The following is a 12276-nucleotide window of genomic DNA, read 5'->3' as shown; positions in this document are numbered from 1 at the left end:
CCTCTTGTTCCTGTTGTATCCTGCTCGCGCAAATTGAGTATGTACGACGGGGGGAGAGACCCTTTTTTATCTTTCGACTTCAGATCTTTCGATTTTCGATCTTTGCCTTCCGATATTTGCGTTTTCGGGCGTTTCACATTCGGGCCCGTGACGGAGACCGTGTCACGTGCATTTTTTTATTATTATTTTTATCTATGTAACTTAACACAATCATCTAGTTTCCACAACCTAGCTCAATGAATTATTTTTCTTTGTTTTGATGTCTTAAATCAGTGTATATTTAATATTCTTTACGTTATATATTTTGGTAAATTACCATATCAAAACTTAACTTATGTCCTTAGTTTATACCCCTCGGGAAAGGTCTCTTTAAGATGTCCACAATGGCCACCTAGGTTTTGTTTACTATGTATGTTACAAAAGTTTAGTATTGCGAAAGAGTATGGTTATAAATAGGGGTATGGTAGGGCCACGTAGGTAGGTTTTGGCGCGAGAATCGCGATGGGCGTCACTAAAGCAGCGCCACCGCTGTCAGTGGCGGTCGACGTAAACGCTAGGTCTGGTGTAGAGCTGCAAGAAGAAACGATGGCTCAAGCTTCGATTACCAACTATTATTCCGTCCGGTCACTCAAGCGAAAATTCTCCACGGATGGAGAACTGCACCCCAACAAAATTCACCTGCTGCAGCTGGATTCTTTGGACAACAACGCCAACATCGACAAGCAACTCCCTTCTCGAGCCGTCACCAAGTTGACGTTTGAAGATGAATCCTCTAGCACCAAAGAAGTCGCAGTACCCTTCCGTAAATTGAGTCCGCTTTCTCCCGTCAAGAATCCTGCTCCCACCCCTCGTCCCTCACCTCGTAACCCAAACCTTGGTGACATCAAAAAAGCCCTTGGTAAAAGCTCCCGACTCCGAGAGCTCAAGTCGAAACTCAATTCTTTCAATGCTAACTATGACAAGCTGCAAGACGAGGCAGAACAGTCGTCGAGAAAAACACTTCCAAAGGCCACTCTCAAAGAGTTCAAATCCATTGAATTACTCGTTCCGGTGAGTCCGAAGAAACAAGCCAGCCCATTCACATCTCCCATCAAAGAAGCACCGCTGTTGTTGAGGAGTCCGATCAAAAGTCCAACGAAAGTAAGTTTCACTTCCAAATATAAATACTTACCAATATACATATGTATCATAATATTTGTTTTGTTTAAAATCCAACCTAAATTTATTGTCAAGTCGAGCGACATTTTTTGTTAACCCTTTGCCTGCGGCAATAAATATAGCGAACAAGCCCCGTACGCGGCACCTTTTTCGCGAATTTGGCAATCGAGTTTTCGACCTTAAATACAGATTTTAATATTTACTCAAGTAACCAAATACGTTAATTAACACATAAAGTATTATTTTAAACAATAAAATACCTAATATATCTCGTAGTTTTGGCTTAAATGTCAAATAATCATTCTTCATACAATTGAGACGTATCGTCGTCATTGTTCAACAGACGTGACGTCACATAAACGAGGTTTCAGTATGGTTCCACAAAAAACTAATTTTGACTGGTATATATTCATTTTAAGCAAATTGAATAGATAGCATTCAACTCTCAGTAATATATTCAACCAATTTTGAACCTTAAAACAGTTGAAATAGGCGCATATAAGGCTCAAAATCCCGTGCAAAGTTCAGAAATTCTATGGAAGACAGCCGCGATACAGACTTGTCGCGCAAAGCTTCCATAGAAGACGACCGCGGGCAAACGGTTAATAGACACAGTTCAGTGAATGTCGAAATTGATTGTACAGACATCCCAAACTATTATTTTTAAATATTGTTTATTTTAAACCCAAGCTATAAACCTTTGAGCATATTTTAGTAGCGTTCAAATATATAATAGTTTTAATTATATTTAATTTTTTTTTTACAGCTACCAGCGTTCCAGCGGTTTTCATCGTTAGCAACTGCTGGATCTACTCTAACGCTGCCACATCATTACCGATGGCTAGCAGAAGTATTCAGAGCTGTGGAGACTGCTTGTGCGTTGCTTCACAATCGGCGCGAAACGGTTACTTTCTCCAAGGTTAAACCGGCCGCCCAAGATATGTTGAAGAGAAACATTACCGAAAAGCATCTGGAACAAATCAAATTCCTTAGCCCAAATATGTACAGCTTCTCGCGTGAAAAACTCAAAAACTTTGGAATGACTTCTAAGAGAGACGAATACGATTTGGTAATCACTCCGATTATTGTACATCAGGTAACTGGCTCTCCAGTGGACGTTATGAATCCCAGTGTAATTCTCGAGAGACGTCGCAGTTTTTACAACATGTTGGTAGAAAAAGTGAAGGACCATCACGATGAATATCTCAAATCTTTGGATCCCCCTCTTAAAATATCCAGGGTGGATTTGAAGGTTTGGCATCCGGAATTTGATGTGGATCGAATTCCTGACGTTGAAAGTGATGCTTTGCCTCCCGAGCCTCATGTTGAGCGATTTTCAACAGCCCAGGATGTACTTTCAAAAGCGAAGCAAATGTTCAGTAATAATCCAAGAGTGGAGAGAGCTCTCCAGAGATTGGCTGATTTAAAATCGCAGGAAAAGAGCGATGAGACTGATGATCCAAAATATAGTATACTGCATTCGAGTCAATCTACTCAAACCATTAAAATAAATTTGTCGCCAGATGCTCCTCTCGTTAATCCAGCTTTGAAGGGTATACCAAATGCATTACTGCAGAAAGTTAAAGCTCGTCAGGCCGAGAAAGCGCTTCAAACTATGACGCGAACCATAATGCAGAATGAGAATATTTTAATATATCAAAGGCTTCCAGATTTAGCTAAAATTCTACGAAACGTGTTCATCACCGAAAGGAAAGGTATTCTACCATTAGATTTTGTAATAGCTAAACTTGACAATAGTTTTGCATCTAAAATGTCCCACGAAGAACTTGTTAGACTATTAAGATGTTTGAGTGAAGAAGTACCTGAATGGTTAACGTTTCATATTGTTCGAAAAGTTGATTATCTTAAATTGGCAAAAAAAGCCGATATGACGAATTTAATCAAGAAATTAGAAGCCGCAGCCAATAAAAATATGCCTTGATATTAGGTAGTATAGTATAATGTAGTTTTGTTTACCACTATACCAAAAATATTTATGTCCAATTAATATTTTCAATTAATCATTTCATACTTTCATAGTGAAAGTGGTTCTCCTAGGTTCTAACTATGAAGTAATATAATATTATCGACTAAACTTATGATAACTTTATTTTGTGTTTTTGCAATGTTACATTTTTAAAATCGGCCAATTATATTATTAAATATAAAGCATTAACTTGAATTCAATGTTTTTTTTTTTTTTTTTTTATTACAAGATACTCAATATGTGATTGTAACAAAAATTATATTATATATTGTAAATATACCTACAGATTAAGTCTGTGACAAATTTAGTTTCAAATTAGTAAATAGATCTCAATGGTAATGCATTCAGTGGTGACTTTGGGAAAAAACTGGGTACCGTACATAGTATATAATAACACAGAAACCATTACACAAAATTCGTTCAAAAACCAGTTTGTATGGTTACCACAGATCCGTAACACTTGTATGCATTATATCAATATATCATAACAGTCAACATCTCCATTAACTCTTTTGTCGAAGAATCTGTTATGAGTTTCCAAGTCCAAATAATAAGCTTTAACAGCTGGATCTTCTTTCATTTGGTCCATCCAAGAGATCTACGACAATATTGTTTGGTTAAAAAAATGTTACTATATATTATTTCGTATTCGAAAGCCCTGAGGAAAGATAAAACAACTCACTAATGTTTTATATTTTATTGGATCCATAGCCATATCCTTATAGCCTCGCAATGGAAGAAGACCGAAACGTTCAAACCATGGCCATATCATATAATCCACCATTCCCGGCTGACTTCCCGCTAGGAATTTAGTCGAGCGCTTTTCCAGCTCACTTTGCACAAAGGTTAATCCTTCGTTTAGTTTTTCTGGTGCTGATTCTTTCTGCATCATCGCTTTATAGAATGCCACAATGCTCTAAAAAAACCATAATCATATAATTTACATATTAAGGGAAGAGAAAGAGTTAAAAATATTAGAAAACTTACAGCTGTAAAGTTTTCAATGATCAACTTGTCTTGAGCCTTTCTCAGAGGATCTGTTGCTGTAAGTGGTGGATTTGGATACTTATCATCGAGATAGTCTGATGTTACTAAACTCTCATAGATTGTCAAGTTGTTTTCTATTTCCAAAGCAGGAACTTTGCCTAAAAATATATAATAGTTGGAGTAATGAAATATGTACACATACATATATAGAAGATCATGATTTCATTTAAACAGTACGTACCAAAAGGACTCTTGCTCGTAAGCCATTCAGGCTTTTCAGTGAGATTTATATTCACAACTTCATATGGAACTTTTTTAGCATTGAGAATAAGTACAGTTCTTTGAGCATAAGGGCAAAACCTCATATTATAAATCCGAAGTTTGCCATTGAATGGCGGCAACTGCGAACCTGAAATAATAAATAATGACTGTTGTAAAAATATTATATACCAACTTGAAACTTATCGAGTTTCACCAAATTGAAACTTATCGAGTTTCGGTGTATCTCGTTGTCGAGTTTGTACGTATACAAAACACATATACAATTATGTATATTTTAAAGGTGTGTTAATAACGAAAAATCGATAAATTCCAAGTCGGAAGAATAGACATGAACCTGTTTTTGAATCGGCAAATAAAAGGTATATGCCCATTAACCGGAGGCATTTCTTTTAAACATAATATATATTTTTATTAAAAACAAAACCTAACCCCCTGTTTCAATAATTAAATAAATTTATGTTATTATAATTCAGATTCCGGAAGGGAAAAATTTTTGATTGCATCCAAAAGTGACTTGAATACGTTGTCGTTTCTGACCAGTTGTTTCCAAATGAATTCGATTTGAAATGATGACGGATTGTTCCTCTGTGTCGTTTGTTACCCATATGTGCTCGACATTTGAGTATGGACGCCAGGGTGCAGAACAACCGAGTTGTAGCGATAATTGACTTTGCAATGTTCAACTCCAGTTTTTTCCAATTCTTGAACTGTGATCAGCCACTTTGACTAAAAAATAATCATGAGTCTTCCAAAATCCACTGTTGAGGAAGTACTCTACTGGTAATATTCTTTTTCTTTATTAACCAGCTTTCAACGATTGATCTTTTGCCTCCTATTTTCTGTTTGGAACATTCGTTAAAATTCTTGGCGCAGATTTATCTTAAATGTAATAGTTGCTCCAGTCGATAGTTGTGTTCTTGGTTGCGCTTAATTAACTTCCCGTCCTATACCTCCTTGAGCAATGTGATCAACGTCAATTCGTGGCTCAACAATATACAAAAAGACTTGTAAAAACAAACGGCTGTCAGAAATAGCTATTGCCGAAACGATTTCCGTGTCGAATTTTGATTTTTTTTTTTTCGACAAGACAATTAGAGCATCATTTCATATTTCCTTGTACACAATGCAATTTCCTTGCACATCCTTACTACCAAGATTCCTCTCTTTTGTAAGAATGTTTTTTCTTCTTCGGTAGATGGTAGAACGAATAAGTTTTTTTAAATGCAAAAAAATAAATATTTCGTTTTAAAAGAAATACTTCCAGATTATTACTTTTTTGATTAAATTTAAAAAAATTTGCTTAAATAGACCTTCCATTAAAAATGTAATCAAATTTTGCAATGAAAATTTTGATATTTGGTAAGTTGACCATTCATACTGATTTTACTAGTACAGTACTAATTTTTTGAGGATCTGTCCTGGTAAGTCGTGAGATAAAACCAGTACACTTTCTTAACCAATAGTATGTAATAGAAAGATTTAAATATAGTCTTCAGCAAAAATTATGTCTCCTATAAAAATATTTGAAAACTAATCGAATGTTGTTTCCGTTTACCAGGAACAAATGCACCTGCTGAAGGACTTTTTTCCTCGATGAACAATATGTGGTTCAAGTGATAAAACGCAACTGAATATCGAAACTTTAAAACGTTTGCTAATCACCGAGTATAATTTTAACCAGTCTCGTGTAGAATTTCATAAGAGCAGTCAAGAAAATGAATTCATATTTTAAAAAATTAATAATTGTTACATAAGTTTTTAGAAATATCTTTTTGGAAAAAATGACCTGGTTTTGAGTTCGAAAAGAATGGTCACCTTAAATTTAGTGACGTTTGATACATTCCATTATTGTGATATGTTACAGGTCAAATTTGAGTAAGTTATCAGAGATTCGCAAATGATACTGGGTTTTTTACTTTATCTATGTACGTAGTAACAATAGATGAAGTTTTGTTTTATATAAAAATGATAATTTATTTACAAACTGCAAGTTTTTTTTTTTTTTTATTCTGTACATGTGGTTGACATTGAAACATTAGCATAAGCATTCCTACAAGCTGGTTCGCTCGAATGTTTTAAAATCCGCAATCGCGATGATGACTCTTATTATAATTGTTACATTTGTACAATATTTTTAAAATCCGATGCTCACCTTTTGCCAAATGCTTTTCCTCTTTCATGGTGAAGGCAACCACCGACCGCGAAATACCTCTCGCGAATGGCAGCAACTTATTGAATTGGTTATTAACGATGGCGTACATAGTTTTACTACCGCATACCTGTTTGTCACGACGACCGTGTTTTTTATCAGTAAAAATCTATATATAGGTATATCATTTTTGTATCAGATAATAATTATTAAACTCTACACTTCCGAAATACGGCATAGATGCCAAAAGTGAGGTTATCTTCCAACACTTGTCAGTATATATACATGTTGATAATCTTCCATCAAATATATTATATAAAGCCGGCGATTCCTTTATAACATAAACATAAAAAACTTATTTAATGTCTTAATTACATATATGATAAACAAACTGAATGGATCGTTTACTTAAGAGTCTTTGGTTAATATTATTTAGTTTTGATTTTGATTTTCAAATGCTTTTTATTATTACTAAATTATGTTCACAATACATCTTATATCTATTTTAATAGCTACTGATCTACTGATCATTTTCTATTTTACAATTTAATTTAATTTGGTTAGTAATCATAGTATTATATTATTCTAATGTTAATGTATAGCATAATGGCTACATCCACACTACCGATATCTACACCCGATATTTTCGAATTTTCCATATCCAGTTCCCATATTGCAACCTGTGGTTGCTATTTAGGAACTGGCTATAGAAAAATTCGTAAATATCAGGTGTAGATATCGGTAGTGTGGACGAAGCCAATAGGAAAAAGAGCTCAAAAACCTACATATTTACAATTAATATTATTTATAAGCATTTATAAGAATTGTAAATAGGTTTTTGATCTCGTTTTCCTATTATGCTGTACATTAACATTAGAATAATATTTTTTTTGAAGAAAAAAGGTGCCAAAACTCATTTATTGCCAAATTTTTTATTGGAAAAGATTATATTAGTTTGAAACATAATGATATGAGGCTTGTAAAAAATTCCGAGACAAAAAGGTACCGGAACGCTGTTCCACTGCATTACATGGGAAAAAAACCCCTGTATATATTACTATAATTATTAACAAAAATGAAATAAAATTGTAAAATAGAAAATGTTCAGTAGATCAGTGATTGTTAAAATAGATATATTGTAAACATAATTTATTTAATAATTATAAGAAGCATTTAAAAACAATATCAAACTGAATATACGCCAAGGTAACATGTTAAAAATGAATTGTCAGCTTTAAGTGATTAAATAAATAAAAATTACAGGAATGAGAACACAATTTATTATGGAAACAAATTATAATTCACAACTTTGATAAAATATGAAACGACATTTATCATCACAGACAGTTGTAATTGCTAAACTAATATTAATTTAATCGTAGATATAAAATTCAATTTCAAAATTGGAATTTTAATTCAATGGCATGGTAACATAAAATATAAACATTTCAAGGCACGTTCAATGTTTACTTTTTACTGAGGTGTTTCACTATAATTAAATTTTACTTTAATGAAAACGTCGATTGCTTTGTTTGATGTTTCAGTATTCCTCGTTGTTGTGTCGAATAGGCATACATATGTACATTCAGTGCTGAAAGGAGAATATTAAAAAACTAGAAGGTAAATTTAAAATATTTCTTTCAGCTGTTGATGAATTACAGTCATCGTTATTTGTAATAAAAATAACATTGCTATTTTATATGGCGATTAATCAATTAGAGTTGAATCAACATTATGACTTGGCACTTTATATGTTAGATATCAACTGAATAATTTACAACCCGTAAATCAACTTAATAATTTACAAACCGTACAATAATATAGTAAAATATTAGTCTTAAAATTATAGTAAAAATTAATAATTCAATCTTTTGCATCGGCTATTCCGCCATTAGTAATTGCAAACGTGGCTTCACTTTCAGGCAAATCCGGTGAGTCATATATTTTGGCAATTCTTGTTTCACCTCTTCCTTTTCTTAGTGAAACTCTAGTGGTGGAAGCATGAGCGAGAATGTTACCACCAATCGGCTTTTTGGGATCTGCTTGGAACGATAAAGTGGCTCCGGGATCTGAAGTCATTTGATTCGTTATAAATACGCTGACGTTATACTCTTCAGATATCTGAACCAAAATGTACAATAAAATTAATAGATATGCAACGTATTTTTTTACAAGCACTCGAATAGTTGAACTCTGAAGACCTTTTGCAGACGAGACAACACTTGCGCTAACTTTTGTTGTCTATCGGCGAGTTCACCTCTGCCTGAAAAATCTACTCGAAACAATGCCATGATTGAGTCGACTATTAGAAGTTTAAAAACACCTGCCTCTTCATGAAATTTTGCAGCAACGTAGTCCAACAATTCGGCCTGGTTAAAATTGTTAGCAAAAACAAGTTATTCAATCAAACCAATGTATTTTATATATGATATCTTATTTGTTAATACTTGATGCTCTGAAGTGTAAGCTCGTGCGTATAGTATGTTATCTAGTACAGCATTTTGATCGAGGTTGAACCTATCAGCAATGGGCCTCAAACGATCCGGTCGGCTGATTAAATTTTGTCAAGTACTTATGTATAAATATAGTTGTTTAGAAATGTTAAATTGTGGTAAGGATACAATGTGTGTTCAGTGTCCAGGAATATGACTTTGCCTCCGGTGTAACCATTATTTTGGGACATTTGACATGTTACGCAGAGTGTATGAGATAGTTGGGTCTTTCCAGTACGAAACTCTCCGAAGACTTCAGTGATTGCCATGGATTCTACTCCGCCACCCATCAAAGTACTAAAAATTTATTGAAAAAATTGTATAATGTTTGTTATATATGTAAATTGATGAGACTTGAGTTATTCTCTGATTTTATAATTGCATTCTCTATTTATCATTTTCATTATTAATTTAAGTTAAAGATGTAAGCAGCACCCGAGGGGGGTCAAGTTTTTAAAAAAAATAACGACGAAAGTAATTCAAAAGATTTGTAGTAAGAAAAGGAAGTTAGATTTTATTCTTTTAAATATTTTTTTATAACTGCTTAGTTAATTTGATTGTATTTGCGATAAAAATATTTTTATTTGTTCGGCATGACCCCTTGCCCCCCTCTCTAGATCAAATCTTTGGTACGATACTATAATAGATCAAAGCATGAAACGATCTTGATAAAGTTCCTATTATACATATATATCGTCGGAAATACAATATTGTTGTGTTATTGATGAAATATTATCTTACATTTCTACTTAAATCATTATTTAATTTGCGTACTTCAAAAAAAAAAGGATCCATATCGCATTGAAAAAATATTGAAAGCCGCAACTTTTTTGTACAATTCCAAAATTCAATAATAGTGTTGCTTGCAAATTTAATATTTACTTTTAGTATAAGAAAAGATTTATAGCGTTGAAACTATTTACATATTCATAGCATGATTTGAATCCTTTGTGTAAAATTAAATCTAAATAATTAATTAGATAGGAAAATTGACATTCAAAATCAGAAAGTGACCGTTTGCCTCAAATTATACAAATCAATTAAAATAATTATACAATACATACACAGTGATGAAATTTTAGATAGAATGAAATATACAAGGAAAATAAAGGCAAAATCGGGTACATCTATGGAGAGGGTTGGAAGAATAGTTAGGGGGGGGGAGGGTATATAAGGAGGACGTGCTCAAGTTCCTGGCTGCCGGTGCTGATCTTGAATACGCTTTTACGACGATCGCTGACTTCTAACGCCGTGAGGAATCCCACTGTGCTAATCTTCTGGCAAGCCTCCTTGATCTTGTCCACCTTGGCTTCGGAGAAACCCTTGATGGCGGCGAGTTTCTTGCGCGTGGTCATGTGGACCCCTTTGATGGTGCAGATCCCGGCCATCTTCAGCTTCTTGATGTCGGCCACGTTGATGCCGTGCTGCTGCAGTCCATCCACGTCCAGGAACGGCGTCTCTTCATCTTCAACTTCGACCGTTTTCACTTCCATTCTCACTTTCGAAAACGTAAGACGCACTTCTTGCTTGTCGACTTCCCGGTTCCCGCTTTCGAACTATGGTATAAACTTCTCACTATTCACGACCATCATCTCAGATTTAGGTGTACCAATATGTAGTACGAAATTCATAAACTACATATGTAGTTTCTCCGATTCGTTTATCAATTTACCATACAAATGTTAATTTAAAAATATAAATGACTCTCATACTCAACGCTCTTTAAGGCCGAGTACACATTAGGTCCGTTTACATACATACGAAATTGAATAGTATAGAAGTTTGTAACTTATTTATTGATTTTGTACACGGAAACAAATCTGTATAGGACCAAAGTGATTCAAATTATAGATTGCATTTACTCACTCGGTTCTACGATGACGACATCGTAGCCTACGATTCAGAAGAAAATTTTTTAAAAGGTATAGATTATTAATTTTGCGCGAAAAATAACTAATTATGACGAACAAAGGCGTAACCAATATGCACTTACGCTCGACAAATATTAAATAAATATGTTTGAGATGAACACGTATCATAAGTGGGCTCAGCCAAATACAAATAATTTAGCCAAATAATAATTTTGAGCAGAACTTGAAATGTATGTATGTACATATATTTCGGTAATTGGACTATTCGTCACATTGGGGTGGTCACAAAGACAATTTTTGCCATGAAAATCGCGAATACACAATATTTGGCACTCAAGTTCTCGTTACTATGATAGTTATCGTTAGTATGATGGACTTTTCGGCTGCCAGATGTTCCGTTATAGAGATTTTAGTGACTTTGTGACGAATAATTTGTGACCAGTAATCACCGAACCATATATTTCAGTACGGTTCGGTGCTGAGTGACTGAGTAGTTTTTAGTGACGTGTTCGAAAACGATCTCGCACACGCCACTAAAATTTCGATCATGGAACATCTGGCACCTGAAAATTCCATTCATCAAGAGCTATTCAAGCGAACTGCCATACTAGCGAGAACTCAAGTGCCGATATTCCGTACTCGCGATTTTCATTGTACCGATTATCGTGTGCGGGGATCACAGTGTGCGAAATAATCGCATTGTGCGCTTACCTCTCAACACATAATAGATATGTGTTAGCAATTGAGAGATTCTGGGCCCATCCTCGATTGAAAAATTCACACTTTGTCTGGTTTGAAGTATTTCGGAAGTGCTGCTGGTTAGATTTAATTATTTTTGTGACTTCAACTCTATCAGAGTTTGCCAATTTAACTGTTTTAATTATAGAAACGGTTCTTCAGAAGTTCACTGCCTACCCTCTATTTATCACCACTGTTTGATAGAATATACTTTCAAAATTTATATACATGCATAAATATGTACAAGTCTGGCCATATGTAAATATCGATTTGGGACAGTATGTTATGACGGTTCGGTGATTATTCCGCAAAAAGCTATCTCGTGGACGTCACTAAAATCTCGAACACGGAATATCTGGCACCCAAAAACTCTATCAAATATTGTACTGACGAGCAGTGCCACCGAAAGGGGGGGGGGGGGGAAGCTGGGGTTAAAGTTCCAGGGCCCGGACTACTTGAGGGGCCCCGTATTGGGACGTTCGACTGATCGATATTGATATTTTATATTATTCTACATAAAAATACATATATTTTTATAGTGCTAAATGTTTATTATTTTTCGATCTGCGTCATTATTTGTGTCCATGTGAAATCGTACCTATTTATATTATT

General features: G+C 34.4%; 3 protein-coding genes across 4 annotated transcripts in view; 1 reads left to right on the top strand and 2 right to left on the bottom strand.

Moving 5' to 3' along the window:
* The first annotated feature begins 481 nt into the window (after positions 1–481).
* On the top strand, positions 482–3343 carry dup (chromatin licensing and DNA replication factor double parked). The gene is made up of 2 exons (XM_077430481.1): positions 482–1140; positions 1925–3343. The coding sequence occupies exons 1-2, from the start codon at positions 502–504 to the stop codon at positions 3098–3100; spliced, it is 1815 nt and encodes a 604-aa protein (XP_077286607.1). The 5' UTR covers positions 482–501; the 3' UTR covers positions 3101–3343.
* Positions 3251–12276, bottom strand: part of LOC143911561 (pyrimidodiazepine synthase-like) — a 155988-nt gene continuing 146962 nt past the window's right edge. Inside the window, exons 1-5 of one of the 2 annotated variants that reach the window (XM_077430489.1) lie at positions 6567–6873; positions 4374–4541; positions 4133–4290; positions 3828–4061; positions 3337–3743 (exon numbers count right to left, since the gene is read on the bottom strand). In XM_077430489.1, coding sequence (XP_077286615.1) covers positions 3615–3743; positions 3828–4061; positions 4133–4290; positions 4374–4541; positions 6567–6675 — 798 coding nt within the window. In that variant the 5' untranslated portion in view covers positions 6676–6873 and the 3' untranslated portion in view covers positions 3337–3614. Of the gene's footprint in view, positions 3744–3827; positions 4062–4132; positions 4291–4373; positions 4544–6566; positions 6874–12276 lie in introns of those variants that run through there. The other variant, XM_077430490.1, reaches the window with a different exon arrangement.
* On the bottom strand, positions 7823–10609 carry LOC143911560 (meiotic recombination protein DMC1/LIM15 homolog). The gene is made up of 5 exons (XM_077430488.1): positions 10241–10609; positions 9185–9352; positions 9011–9113; positions 8765–8932; positions 7823–8684 (listed from the first exon to the last, which is right to left on the bottom strand). Exons 1-5 carry the CDS (start codon positions 10546–10548, stop codon positions 8427–8429), a joined length of 1005 nt encoding a protein of 334 aa, XP_077286614.1. The 5' UTR covers positions 10549–10609; the 3' UTR covers positions 7823–8426.

This window comes from Arctopsyche grandis, chromosome 5, assembly GCF_051622035.1.
Source record: "Arctopsyche grandis isolate Sample6627 chromosome 5, ASM5162203v2, whole genome shotgun sequence".
Taxonomy (NCBI): domain Eukaryota; kingdom Metazoa; phylum Arthropoda; class Insecta; order Trichoptera; family Hydropsychidae; genus Arctopsyche; species Arctopsyche grandis.
The sequence above is the reverse complement of the archived record's forward strand: the minus strand, read 5'-3'. Positions and strand labels throughout refer to the sequence as shown.

Bases quoted from the DNA above. Each gene is read 5' to 3' on its own strand.
- dup (XM_077430481.1), top strand. From the start codon at position 502: ATGGGCGTCACTAAAGCAGCGCCACCGCTGTCAGTGGCGGTCGACGTA. The intron at 1,141-1,924 runs GTAAGTTTCACT...TTTTTTTTACAG, and splicing joins CGATCAAAAGTCCAACGAAA to CTACCAGCGTTCCAGCGGTT.
- LOC143911560 (XM_077430488.1), bottom strand. From the start codon at position 10,548: ATGGAAGTGAAAACGGTCGAAGTTGAAGATGAAGAGACGCCGTTCCTG. The intron at 8,933-9,010 runs GTATTAACAAAT...AATTTTAACCAG, and splicing joins CTTACACTTCAGAGCATCAA to GCCGAATTGTTGGACTACGT. The intron at 8,685-8,764 runs GTCTTCAGAGTT...ATTTTGGTTCAG, and splicing joins TGTTGTCTCGTCTGCAAAAG to ATATCTGAAGAGTATAACGT.